This window comes from Myiozetetes cayanensis, unplaced genomic scaffold, assembly GCF_022539395.1.
Source record: "Myiozetetes cayanensis isolate MyiCay16 unplaced genomic scaffold, myiCay2020 scf1, whole genome shotgun sequence".
Taxonomy (NCBI): domain Eukaryota; kingdom Metazoa; phylum Chordata; class Aves; order Passeriformes; family Tyrannidae; genus Myiozetetes; species Myiozetetes cayanensis.
Window position 1 is genome coordinate 25459020 of NW_026086604.1, and position 14789 is coordinate 25473808.

At 35.2% G+C, this 14789-nt stretch overlaps 1 protein-coding gene across 3 annotated transcripts in view; it reads right to left on the minus strand.

The window, feature by feature from the left end:
• WWP1 (WW domain containing E3 ubiquitin protein ligase 1) overlaps positions 1–14789 on the minus strand; it is a 62446-nt gene that overhangs the window by 13359 nt on the left and 34298 nt on the right. For all 3 annotated transcript variants that reach the window (XM_050323462.1, XM_050323454.1, XM_050323471.1), the window contains 10 exons: positions 13172–13353; positions 9759–10104; positions 7683–7778; positions 6845–7019; positions 3452–3506; positions 3265–3349; positions 3049–3177; positions 2045–2117; positions 1883–1954; positions 758–846 (listed from right to left, as the gene is read on the minus strand). In XM_050323462.1, the coding sequence (XP_050179419.1) occupies positions 758–846; positions 1883–1954; positions 2045–2117; positions 3049–3177; positions 3265–3349; positions 3452–3506; positions 6845–7019; positions 7683–7778; positions 9759–10104; positions 13172–13353 (1302 nt within the window). The remainder of the gene's footprint in view (positions 1–757; positions 847–1882; positions 1955–2044; positions 2118–3048; positions 3178–3264; positions 3350–3451; positions 3507–6844; positions 7020–7682; positions 7779–9758; positions 10105–13171; positions 13354–14789) is intronic.

A 14789-nucleotide genomic window follows, 5' to 3' on the forward strand; every position in this document is an offset into this window, starting at 1 on the left:
ATAATAAGCTACATAAAACCAGAACAAAACCAAAACAGAACACATTTACATTAAAAAAACCCAACCTAACAAAAAAAATTCTATCATCTATAACCACTTCCAATTCCCTGGATCTACAGTAGTACTGAAATTTTCAGCCTAACAATAACATTTCAGTCTGAAAGTAACTGACAGCAGTAGCGAGTGGTTGTATTCTCTATGGTCAAGAGATGAAACACACTTTATCTATGATTGTCTTGTTATTAGATTTTTCACTCTGAGTTCCACTTCAGATCCTAGAAAAGCTGGTAGTTCAACTGGTTTGCCTTTCTGTGGAGCCTACATTGTCTGACTGCTCTTACTTCATGCCTGCACTACTCTCCTATTGTTTATATCCTTTCTGTTCATAACAGCCCCAATTTGGTGTTAGCTTGGTTTTTTTCCAAATAAGCAGAACACTTTATTTTTCCACAGTCTCCACTTCTAGGAAAATGGAACTTTCTGATAGAAAGTTCCTGAAATAACTCAGTCCAGAACAATTAACTGGCATAAAAAAAAAATAAATCCAATTTTAACATCAATCTTTGTCAACGAACTGAACAACTGAGACCACAGTTTTAGCAATGCAAGGTTATAACCCATAACAATAGCCAGTGCTGCTAGTTCCACCTTCTTAATACATTCAGGGAAACTAAAAAGGTACTCAAGGTCAGACTGCAAGAGAAATCAAGGTTAGAGTGCTATTAAAAAATAAAATATTTTAAACAATTTCTTTTACCTTGCCAAGCCACCATAATCCAATCCTTCTTCTCCTCTGAATATAACATACAGTCTTCTCCTCAAATCATAGGGTTTTAATGCCATAATCTATTAAAAAAAAACAAAACACAAAAATAATAAGTTATAAACTATGCATTGTCACTACATCACTCATTCAGATTTAATTTTATTTTGATACAGAAATGCTATATATGTCAAATGTTACACTGGTTTGACAACCAATTAGGCCATCTCATGGAAAATGCAATCAATGAACTACACACAAAAAATACCAAATTGGACTTAAAATCCTTGAACAACAGAGTGCTAGCAAGTGGGAGAGGATATCTGGTAAGTATTGCTATAAGGTGTCCTGTTCTTACACTCTTCCTAAGGCAGTCATTATTAAAGGAAAATAGGTAAAAAGGCACCTCATCTGATATATATGATTTTTGGTTTTAGGCAAATCACTTAAAGAAGTAATTTAATCCAGAATCAGTGTAATACTATTTCATTAATAATATGTTCTTTACTTATAGAGAATGCCTCCCAGAAGGTTTTGATATGGTGACAGCTGCAAGAATTTCCATTGTCACAGAGAAAGAAGGAATATCATACATTGGCTGCAGACTGTAAGAGATCAAGAACTGTAAGCTTCAACTACACAGATTTAACCTTTGAAGGACAAAGCAGGGTACCAGTTTTAACTGGAGAAAGCAACATATTGTAATATATCTAACCACACACAAGAATCAGAAAAGTAAATCTGATGTGGTTGATACAGTAGGCAATGTGGTTAAGCTATGGAACTCATTACCACAGGAGGCTGTCGATGCAACAAGTTCACAAGAGGAACACAGACAAGCTCACTGAAGAGAAGTCCCTTGAGGTTTATTAAAATACTCAGAAACCACATCAAGATTGAGAGGCATTTCAATTCTAAACAGTTGGAAGCTGAAAGATCATTTGGTAAAAACATTATATACAATACTTCTGTTCTTACAGTCCTACCTAAGAATCCCTCACTGGCTAATACCAGAGGAAGATTACTACGCCTAAAGGACCATTAGTCTGAACTGGCTATGGGCACTTTGTTCCTATGCTTTGTCTTGATAAGCAAACACAGTAATTTTTGCAGGCTTACTTGTTGGAAGGAATCCTCAAACAAAGTCTGTCTGGATACATTGATTTTCACATGACTTGGCAGTGCATTGGACTGTAATCATAAAGAAATAGCATTAAAAGGCAGCATATATAAATGTAAACTCATGTAGTTTCAATAAGTAAATAATTACTAAATCAGTACCTGACACAAGTAACGGAAATGAGCAAGTTTCCACCTAAAGCTACGCTCATAAGCAATCTGTGGCCCTTTGTTCCTGTAAGGAAATATATTTGAGATACATTAACCATACAGACATCAAATAGTACTTTCAATGCTAAACAACAGCACGTAGATATCAAAAATACACAAAAATTGTTATTGTAAGATGCAATCAGAAACCAAATGCAGCTGATGGTTTGCTATGCCAGTCTTCCTTTCCACTGCCCCTTCCCCTTTTTTTTTTCTTTTTGTTTAAGATGCACGTCAATTTACCAAACTGAGAAAGTTAGAGCTCAAGAGGATACCAAATCCCTATCAAACTAGCAAAAATTACAAGCCACCTAAATGAGAGACACCATCTTCACTGAGAGGAAGATAACTAAGTTAGGCTTCATAAATTCAGCTGCTTGTGGAACTATGAAGGACTTTCTAGTGCAACACTATAGGCTCTTTGAATGAAAGGTCATCAACAGGTCATCAGAAGCCCTACCCTATATAAAAGACATTAAGACAGCCACTATAGGTTGGGTCAATACTTCTAACTAAACTATTTTAAAGTTTTTTATGCAAACTTTTTGAGAAGTATTCAGAACTACTTTGTTTAGACATTATTGTTGCTAGAGTGTGTATAATTATAAGCAATACTCATAAGGATCATTTGTTGTTTATTTAAAAGTGTAACTGTTACATTAGTTCAATGTTCAAGTTTACCTCACTTCCCCTTATTATTTATAAAATTATTATATTATTGGTATTTGAAAAGTGTATAAAAACTATTAAACATCAGAGCAGTACAGCAAAGTGTGTCATAAATAAACTGACAATTAAAGTTTAAAAAAAAGATTAAATTCATATCACAAGAATTTGTTCATAATTTAGTGTGCAGTTCCAGCTAAAACTGTAGATTGTTTTACAGTATGAGAAAACTTCACCATTAAACTATAATAAGGTAAAACATTCAAAAATATATTTAGATTCTCACTTACACAGAAGATTTCCCAGTACGAGGATCATTGAATGTGGTGGTTCTTGTATTATGATCAACAAAGTATCTGACACCTTCTCTGGTATATCTGATTTCCCAGCCCTCTGGAAGAGGGTCCTCATTTTGTAAACTGCAGAAGGAATTTCAGACAGTGAGGTTTCTCCCAAATCATGATAAAAAAAAAATCAAGCAAGATCTTTTTTATATACACACCTACCCTTGAGTTCGAGGGTCTTCCCACTGTGTTGTCTTTGTGTTATGATTTACAAAATACACCCTATCATTTGAATCCACTCTCCTTTCTAAGGAAAAAAAAAAAAAAAAGGAAAAAATCCAGTATAGAACAATTGCATTCCAAATTTCTGTAACTGTCACTTCCTGAAATCAAAACCTAATTAACTTACCCCAACCTGGTGGTAAAGGCCCAAGTGGATCATTTTCTGCTGACAACATCGAAGCCTATTTAAAAACAAGAGGACTTTCTATTAGGCCAAATATTTTTTTTTTTTTCCTTAATGTGTTTTAAAATTATCACTAGTTCTCCAGACTACTCATTCTGAAACAAAACATCATGCAATTTTTAATCTGGTTTTGCAAAGAAACATAGATTATATGATAACAAGATATGATTTGCAAACTTGCCTCCACTGTTTCCAACTCAATGTCTCCCTTTCCCTTCCTCCAGCAAACCTGAGAGGCAGGGTCTCACAAAGAGGTACAGTTCATCGAAGTTTTGCAGAAACACGTGTCAGCAGATAAGCTGACAATGCTCTTGCTTAAGAACACGTTTTATCATAATAAACATTTGCAAGCATGGTGAATACTGCCAGCATAAGGGGTTTTGCTTCCTCAATACATGATGACTTCCCTGGATGTTTGGCTATTTTCAGACTTTGTCATTTTTTTGAAAATGCAGCTGCATTTGTTAAAATATGCGGATAGGTAAAATTATACCACCATATGGTAAAGTTAAAAGGAAAAAAAAAAAAAGGAAAAAAAACGGATTACGTTATTATGTAAAACCATGCTAAGCTCATAATATACTGTAACCTTGCAGAAGTCCCCCAGTAGCTCCCAAAAATACAAAGCACAGGGAAAAAAACCCAAAAGGCAGAAATCCTAGAGACTGTAGGATCCATGTTCTGATTTATAATTAAAAGCATCCACCCCCCTAAAATTTTGTAGACACAACATTTTTTCATGTGTGTGTGCAGAATGGAATTTTGATATATGGGAACCAATCTACATTTTCCAAAGACTATCTTAGGAACACCTTGCTACTAATACTGCTTTATAGCATTTGCAATACAAAAATGTCAAATCCACTTAGAGGTTTACAACAGCAAATTCAGGCAAAACAAACCTATGATATTTTTCTTGTGAAAGAGAAACAGAGCAAGGATCAGAAGGAAATCCATTAGTTACACTCAAAATCAAGCTGTGTATTTGTTCCAACCACCAGCTACTACATGTGAACAGAGAATTATCATTATCTCAGCAGCAAATGCAGTTAGCCTTTTCTGCTTTTCAGACTACACAATCACAATGACCCTCTAACCAAAGACTTCTCTGTGGTGAGTATAAAAAAAGAATAGTGCACAAAAGCAAAATGCTGTCTGCCAAATAACTGAATAGTGGCACGATTTAGAGATTTCCAACTTTCTTAATAGGCCCAAGGATTTGTGTGTGGCTGCTGGCCACACACAGCTGTATACTTAACAGAACACACTGAAATAGTAGGCAGTGGCATAGGATGAGGTAGATTCAATATTAAGGACTACAATAAATTAATCCAGGTAAAAATGAAGGTAACTAAAATAACTACAGCCTATCTACTCTTCTTCCTTTACACAGTTTAGCTTTGACTACTCAAGGTGATTGAAAGATTCTCTTATTCACCGAAAGTATTAATCTACTTTTTCCCAAAAAATAGAACACAATATCAGTCATAAACTGCTATATAGGCAGAGTCCTGGTATATCAGCAGAGGACGAAAATTTATCTAGAGTCTGACCCTAACTATTCCAGAAGAAAAGTATACAGAAACACTAAAGTAAAAAACCCACACTTTTTTCAATATAATTTCAATCTTTTTCCCAAAAAAACTGTGAGTTCTATCTGCAACTGATATAATACTTAGAAAACAGAATTCTAAAGAGATGCAAACAGTCACATTATCTTTTCTCTTCCTTCAAGTATATTGTGCCTCACAAACAAATCCTCATTTAATGACTCTAAGGTCAGATGGGACATTTTAAGAAATGAGTCTGTGGTTTTCAGTAAGAGTTACCATTTAATGAAGGAAGGAACATAATTTAATTTTAAAAACATATTGTTCCCTGAAAGAATAAATCGAGCTCAAAAAAACCCATCTTGGCATCAGGAAAAGTGGGAGTTTTCTCAGATCTTTATGCAACTGATCAAAGTAGTTCACAACTGCAAAAAGTTGGTCAGGAAGAGTTCTTGGCTGGATGTGTTTCAGCTGTGATTCTTTCATTTGCATTGAGAGTTACCAATGTGTATAAGTACCTGAAGGAAGATGCAAAAAGGATGGAGCCAGGCTTTTTTTACTGGTGCACAGTGGCATGACCAGAGGCAATGGGCACATCCTGAAACACAGGAGGTTCCCTCTGAACATCAGGAAACACTTTTTACTGTGAGGGTGACTGAGCACTGGCAAAGGTTTCCCAGAGAGGTTGTGGAGTATTTACAAGACATCTGGACACAGTCTAGGACAGCTGGCTGTAAGTGGCCTTGTCTGAGCAAGGACATTGGACCAAACAGCATTCAGAGGTCCCTTTCAGCCTTGACCATTCTATCTTTCTCTAACTGCATAAGACAAATTGACTTTGCTGCACAGCTCCAGGAGTTAATTAGTGGTGGTGCACGTTTCTGCTATTGCTAGTGACAAGGTATAATGTCCAATTAGATAATGAGAGGTTGAGAACTCTTAAATGTAAGTATCCTTTACTTCAGAGGTGTATGTGAATAAAATCCATCAGATTCAAAGTTAGGTCTACATATGCATAGAGTCCTATACCAATGAAACTGTTTTAGACTTGTACTTCAATGGTTTCTTCTTTAAAACACTCCAACTTTGCTATGTATCACTTACAAAGTCTCTGGGATTGGATCATTTTTTAAGAGGCCAAGCACAATTCTTAAAGTGCACTGTTTAGAGTGACAGTGACATGAAGGCACCATCATTCTTAACTCTGAAAAAACAACTATCCTATTTATCCAATCACAGATGGGAAAATCTGACTCAAGAAATATCCTCTTTGAAGCTACTCATATTTTCTTCAGGCAGAAGTGAGCAACTACTTGAGAGAAATGGAAAACCATGTAGGAAATTCCAGAGCTCAGCAAGGTGCATAAGCTTCAAAAGTAAGCTCAAAGTAAAAGAATTGCCACTTGTATTAATGAATTACTCCTAATCATTAAAACAGTTTTGAAGGCCATTTAACATTCAAAATGTCCATAACTCAGCCTTTACGTTCCTTTTCAGTTTAAGGGATTGCTTTATTTTTACCTCGTATTACTGTAACGAAAAATCTTAAGTAAAATGCAGTTCACAAAGCTCCAGTTAGGGAACAGATTCAGAAGGGAGTACTTTCTGCCCTTGTAAATGATTTTTTTTAGCATTTTTCAAAAGAATCAGAATCTGAATTACTGATGCTAAACTTCTCATAACACATCTGGTTGAATAGTTACAAAATCACTTTTTCTAAAGTTAAAGAACAAAAAGCATATACCTATACCTCTCTGCTAATTTCTAAATGTTATGTAAAAGTTACCGAGTAGAGGTATCGTTGGTTGAATTGTTGCATAGCTCCCTGCAGTTGATTCCGTTGAGATTGCCACTGCTCAAAGTTCCTGACTGATTCCATTGTTGGTCGCTGCCACGTTGTCGTCCTGGTGTTGTGGTCCACATAGTAAACTCTCCCACGGTCATCAACTCTTCTTTCCCAGCTTTCAGGAAACGCAAATGTTAACAGCTAAATTTTTCAGTAACATTACTAGCTGATATTCTTTTTATGCTAAATTCCTAGGCAGTGTTTGAATGAACTACTGGAGTCACAGGCATGATTTAAATTTCTAAAGGACACAAAAGTACTCCCCAACTTAATTGGTAGAAGAACAACTGCACAGAGCAAACATACACTTCAAGCAATAGCATGCTCAGCAATCTGTCACTTCATTTTTAACTTTGTCCATTTCTGTGACTGCAAGTAATGTTGGCAGACTTCACAGAAAACACTTTGCTGGGAAATCTGAGGTTTGGAATTAGTGCACTACACTTAGTGGCACCACCTAAATAAAGGTGACCAAATGTGCGTTATTCTATGTTTAAGCTTTAAAGGAAGAACAAAATACTTTAGTATTTGAACAGAACAATATTTGAACAGAACAAGTAACATATACAGTACCAACATTCCTATAACAATAGGTACAATATAATTCCACATTAAATGAAAATTAGAATTTCTTATTATATGATGCACAATACAATTTTGATGAGGTGCTGTTTGTTTCCTGCAACAAACAAATAAAAAAAATGTATAGTATACTTATACTGTATATAAAAAAATTTTAGTATACTTATCATATTTAATTCAAAAATGTCTACATTACCCAGGAGGTAAGGGCTGTGGTCTTTCCCATGTTGTAGTTCGTGTGTTGTGATCAACATAATAGGTTCTACCATGAGGATCCTTTCTTTGCTCCCACCTTCAAGACAGAGAGACTTTCACATAAATCAAGGTGAAAATACTTCCTTGGGACATCCAACTAAGGCAAAAAAGTACCTTGGTATTGAATGAAAATATCAGGATCCAAAACTCATTCTAGAACACCAAAGAAAATTCACACTAGAATAGGGATCAGTTACTTCCTATTGAACTGATATCATCATAAAGCCTTCTTTAAAGGACTTGGCACATAAAATGAGCATACATCAATATTCAGAAGTATTTTCAAGTTATATTTAAGCTATCTGAGAACAAAGTAATTAATTACTTGCTCAATGCTTGGATGTTAAAATAACCTCATTCAAAAAATGCTTAGAGATGCATTCTTTGCATTTCCAAGTTCATGCCTCTCTCAAAAAAAGAGGGAGTTTACATTCTGAATCTCTGTTACCTATATCCAACAAACAACACCATCTCAGAGCGAGCCTGAAGTGTGTGCTATCAGATGGTTTTCCTGTGTTTCTATTTCCTATCCCAGTAATCCCTGGGGATTATTTCTTCAGTTTAATTTTTGCAAAGCAAACTTACATTGAAGATAAAGCTAGGACCAAACATTATCAACAACTAAAGTTTCATGATGCTGAGAATTACCATAATGCAATAAAAACCTGCAGTTGATATATGATATATGTTTGGTTTTCTTACATATATACATAATTAGCTCCACAAAACATAGGCAGAACACCTTGCCTCCTACTCACTGGTCTGGGTATGCATTTCCTCAGTATTACAGAGTATCCTATAAAACTCCTGCAAAATGTTTTCTGCAGCTTAAGAGGTTACATGTTAAGATTTCAAGAAGAGAAGAGAGGAGAAGCAGTGTTTTACAGGGTTACTACGGTTAGACATAATGGAGAGACAATTAGGCTTGCAGGTGGAGTGGAGAGAGGCATGAGGGACCACAAAAAGAAACCCCACAGAAACATGATCAGGGAGGAATGATGAAAAAATGCATTTGGCCATAGTGTGTACTATGCCCGAAACTCATGATCCTGTCCTCAATGGGAAAGCACGTAATTAATTTTTGAAAAGTGTGTGAAGGAGGGGTATCCATAGGAGTTTCCACCTATAAAGAGTTTCCATCCTCAGAGCATCTGAAAGTTAAAACCGAGGTAACTCTTCCCCAACAATTTATATATAAAAATATATTTCTATATTTTTAAATGTTTGTTTTCATGTTTATCTAACTGCAGAAACTCAAACGAAGTGTCACTGAACCTTCTTCACAGGGAGCAGGTACACAACAGGCCCTCTGAAAGATCAGCTACAATGACACAAGGTGTACAAACTCTAGGTTAAGAAACAACTTCTGGGATCAGAAAATGCTAAAAAAGTTAATATTTACAATATTATCAAAATTTCAGTATTTCCAATTAGTTATTGAAAGCATTTTTTTACCCAAAAGTGAAAGAATCTATAAAAATTGTGAAGTTATATATATATACACACACGGGCACTTGAGTATGTACTATATTTTCATTTCTAATTTTGTATTTAAGCCTACAGAATAGGTTTCTAACAGTCTAATAAAATGAAAATATTCTAGCTATCCTTACACAGGAAGTACCTAAAAGGATTTATAAACTAGTTTAATGATTTTCACTTCTCTGTGTTTTGGTTCCTACAACATTCTCACAGTTTAGGTAACAGAAGAGCCCAAATAAGTTTAAATATATGAAATGAAAAGTCTTCACATCCATAATGCCCAAGAGTTTGTCTATTGAGACCACAATACCATCTCAGCAAACCACTTATCAGTTGTTACTTTCTGGGACAAGAGTAGCCAGTTATAGCATCAGTACAAATCCCATTTTAGATCAAATAACCCTGTCTCAGCCAGCTGACCTGCATTTGACAATTCCAGTATAGAAATGGTTCCTAGTGTAGAATTAAGTGCCTGTTTCTTTACATGCACATTCAGATGAAACATAATTATACCATTAAAAACAAAACCACATACCCTGGTGGCAAAGGTTCTGTACTGGCACTACTAGGCTGCTGTCTTACAGGTTCTGCAGATGCACTTGAGGTGGAGGAGGATTCCCTTGGTTTTGCTGCATCTGCTGCTATACTGTTTCGAGCATTAGGCTGAGCACAGTCTGTTGCAGCTGTAGGTTCTAGTCCAGCAGACACAGCAGGTAATGCAGAAGTGTGGCTCTCAGAACTAGTTGCTTCTGTTGCTGACTGAGGTTCTACTGTAGTGTTAGTGCAATCTGAAGACACGGGAACTTCGACTGAAGTCATTGGAGCCTCAGAGACTGAAGAATTACCAGCTTCAGGTGCAGAGGAGAATGACTCGCCATTAACTGAGAAACGGGAAATAAGAACATTTGTGTACCAGAATCTGATGAGATTTTTCAAATTACCAACTTTTGGAGTAAACAAATTGGAAGGAATATGTTTTAGTTGCACTTATATGCCACAAGCAGCACTGCTGTCCAAAATGACAAAAAGTCATAATGCATCTGCCTTCAGTTAAAATTTACAGTCTGCAGGCCATTCTCTATACTTCCCTGTTAAAATAATTTCTTAGTTTCTGCATATCTCGGTCAACTCAATGTTACACCTTACTCTAGATTAGCAAGAGGCATCCATCTGTTTTCCAGAAAACAGTCTGGCTTTTTATGAAACTTTGCACCTATATCAAGCTCTAAAAAGAATCTTGATCAGTATGACACAAAAAACAAATATTACAAGATTACTCTCTGAGATTTGGAAAACCAAGAGGTATTTTTTATGGATAATTTCTTTCATTTTTCAGAGCTGACGTACAGAACCCTACAATTAACTCTACACCTCTGCGTGACTTGGAAAAAATCTCCGTCCAAAAACAGGATTAAAATATAAAAATTATTATTGGTTAACACATTTTATATAGTTCAGTGACTGAAGAAAATTACTTTAGAGTCACAAAGTAAATCAATTCCATCTTTTAAAGAACAATACAAACATAATCCAACTCAAGCAAGTATAATCTCATAAAAGGTTTCAAGCAGACAGAGGGTGCCAAGAAAGCTTTATTATTCCCCAGACCACTTGGCCAACAATACATCAATATCAATCATCTGCAGAGATTAACAGAACAGTATCTCAGCACAACAAGACCTTGTCTTAGACAAGCAAAATGAGGAATGGCACTCTGTAGGATTCCCATTAAAAGTCAAGGCCCTATAAAAAGCAGTGCAACATCATTCACAACTTTCATTTTCTGTATCACTAATCAACATTATACAGTGACAACTGTATTTCTACTTTGCAGCTTGTATCTGTTTAAGAGTTAGAACAATTTTTCTACAGTACTAAAGATAATATGCAACATAGACTTCAAACAATTTTCTACCTTACAGCATACTATCACCTTACCATGCTAAGGACTGAGGCCAATACAATTGCTCTATACTCATAGCCTTAATGACATAGATCTGCAAAATTTAACCCTACAATAGTATCTATAAAATGCTGTTCCATTATTTTAAAGAGTTCATTTGCTTTAATTCTGTATAACAATCTTAGAAATAAAAAATAGGTAGATTCTATTTATTACTTGCAATATGTATATAATGGGAGCAATTTCTTGCTTTCACAGATGGTCAGAAAAGCAGGTCAAAGAATTACAAACAATAAAACTGTCCTCAGGAATGAATTTAAATTAGTGAATCAGTTTCTTTAAGGAATTATCACTGCACCATATATATTTTCTTGATATGCATAATGATAAGCATGATTTTACAGGCAGCAACAAATCTGTAAGATCTGTAAAGGCATTGCTTTTTCAACACAGCTATGCCATGGTAATACATCACTACTTCCAGATGATACAAAACAAGTTAACTACATTAAGACCTGTCATGATTTTATATTACTTCAAGTAAATGGAAAGCATGACATGAAAAAAAAAATCATAACCACCAACAATTCGATCAAGTTTCCTCAAACTTCTGATTAAACTAGCAACAACTTTACTTAAACAGGAAAAAAGCCAACTGAAATTTCAGCTTTCATTAAAAAAAATTCAATTCATCTACATTAAAGAGCGAATAGAATTACGTAGTAAAGTTAGATGCAAAATAACTGACAAATCATCTCCTCTATTAGTAAGCTGATCTCCAAAACAGATCATTACATCAGATGATTATCTCACCAATTATGCCTAAAACAGCAATTCTGGCAATATCACATAAAATTACAATCCTGCTAAGCACAACAGTGGGGAAGAGAAAAAAGTGTCATCAACAAATGCTGGAGAGCTGCTTTATGCCTTGCCTTAAAAACATCTCCATCAACTGGTACAGTAGTTGAAAACTGTTATATCAGTGCCTCAGCACAAGCTCAGTGATGATTACATCAATATTACAATGTGAACAAAGCAATTATTTTTCAATTATCCTATCCTAATACAGATTTCAAATGGATCTCTCTGCTGTTGAAGAAAAAGGGAGAAATGCCTAAATAATATATATGCCCTCTAGCCTCAAGTTGAAAAGAGAGGGGAATCAAATTTAAACTTCTCCAAATAGAGAAAAGCTTCAGAGAAGGCCTAATTTAATTATTACCTTTTAGAGTTCATAATTGTTTCTGCTATCTTCCAAGCATACCCACATTTTCCACTCTATTACAGAAAGTTTGACAGTCTCTGTTCTACTGTTTAGTAACAGTTTGCCTACTTCTATTTAAGGTTATCTTTTCTCTCTGCTATCACTGTAATCTCAAAAAGCTGAGAAAAGACAGAAAATGCTTAGAAAGCACAGTCATTATTAGATGCAAAGTTCTGCCAGAGGAATAAAAATTTAAAAATACTTTATTTTCACCTGTTTTACTGTATCAAATGTCAGTTGTAGTGAGAATCAACATTTTTGTGTTTAAGATGAAAATTTAATTCAGTATTTGCCACTACATGTTTTGAAACAGCATATCTTTCAAAAAAAATTGAAGGCCAGAAGAGCCTGCAATATATCTCAACTCAGAACACAGCAGTGCAATGACTAAATCAGATTTATACGATGTCAGAAGAAACTTAACTATAGTTATTCAAATTAATTGTCAAAGAAATCTTATTTTTCCTCCAGACAATCAGTAATACATTTTGGTTATCTGGGACAGAGACAGGGAAGTTTTTGGACACTTTAACCTTTCTTCATCAGAGAAAAAAACTGAGGGGAAACTGTGAAACACAACACATTTCAGAATAAGGTTAGTGCAAAAAAATTTACAAAAGTGGACACACAAGATTATAAACTCTAGCCTAGAAACATCCTTTCAGTATTTTTGAAATCCAACAAAAATTGTACAGAAAAAAGTGGCCCAATTCCAGATACACTTCAATCAGATAAAAAAGCCTTATGGAACATGTTCTCTTAACTCTCCCATTCTTACCAGTGCTGTTGACAGGCTGAGCTTCAAGTGGTTTTGGTTCTGGTGTATTTTTAGGTCTGGCTGCAACATGAGTAGGAGATGGTGTGCTGTCTCCATTAACAGCTTCTATACAGAATGTATTCTGTACTACAGAGTTGGAAGGTACTTGATTGTCTATCCCATTAGAAATGTCACAAGCAGATCTTGGTAAAAATAAAAGATCATTTTAGGTTATTACAAACAACAGTTATGCAACTAAACCAAATCCTACACTAAATAACGCTATAGAAACAAATAAAGAAATGGCAGTAGTCCATAAATCACAATAGTTTATGGAATGGTGTTTGCAGCCTGGGTAATAATCAAGCGCAAGACCAAAACAATTAGGAAAAAGGTAAAAATTAGTTTTGAGTATTTTAGATACTTATAATAGGTAAGATTGCCATTTTCACTTCCTCTTTTACTTGTAATGACATATTGGAATTAAGTTGAACAGACTGATGCACCTGCCACATCATCCAAAAAGGCCTTAGGAACCCTTCCAAAGTGCAGCTATGAGCAGGAAAACTTTTCTCTCATAAGCAACAGGAACAATTGGGTTTGTTAGTAATACCACTAAAAATAGTAATACCATAAGAAAGTAGCAAATTTCTTCCTCAGTAAAAGGAAAATAAGATGAGCTTCTCTATGCTCATCATTGACAGGATGGGACAGAGTGATGACAAATACACACAGGCAGCTCTGTATTTACAAGGCCACATGGAAATAAATGCAGTTTGAGGGCTTGTGAATGGAGTTTTGTTCAATTACACTGCTTTTTTACTTAAATCTATTCCAGAATGCTTAAAGCCACCCACAGGAGATACATATTGTGAAAATTACATTCAGTGCCAAATCCCTATCTTCTCAAGGAATAGAGGCTAAATATTAAAGAAAAGTTAAACAGATGACAAAAATGTTACAATAGGTAGAAGTCTAACTTTGTGGAGTAAAAAGGAGATAAGCAGCATTTCCATGCTACCTTATCCTACTCCAAACCAGAAGTATAAACAGAGAATTAAACTATGTCCTTTTTCAACTCTGTACTACAAACCAAATTTAGCTTCCGAAAGACATGCAGAGGGCTACCTTAAAACTTTTCTTCTTCTCTTAATTTTAAACTGTAAATCAAAAGTGTTGGATATTGAAAACTACTGCAAATTAAAATATCAACATCAAGAGCAGGATCCCAGTAAAAGACATATCTCCAGCAACAACTGCTGAATGAAAACAAATTATTGTTACTACTGTTTCAAAATGGTATGCAGATGTATTTCAAATCACTTGTAGCAGTCCCAAATCCTTCTAATGAAAACAAAGGATAAGCAACTTTTTATCCTCACTCCCTCATATTGGGCACCCACCACGGAACAGACAAACCTCCACGTATTCAAAAAAAAGAATCAAGTCGAGCATACAAGGACAAATGTGCCCTTGTCACTCAAATGCATAGCACTGGATGTTTTTTTCACTCCAACAGGTGGCAATAACAGCAAGGGCCTCACGTAGGGCACCTGAGCAGGGCAATAACATTAAATTGTTCTGAATGTTGACCTGTTTGTCTTACTAGTGGTAAGGGGGCAAAAAATCTACTCCTACT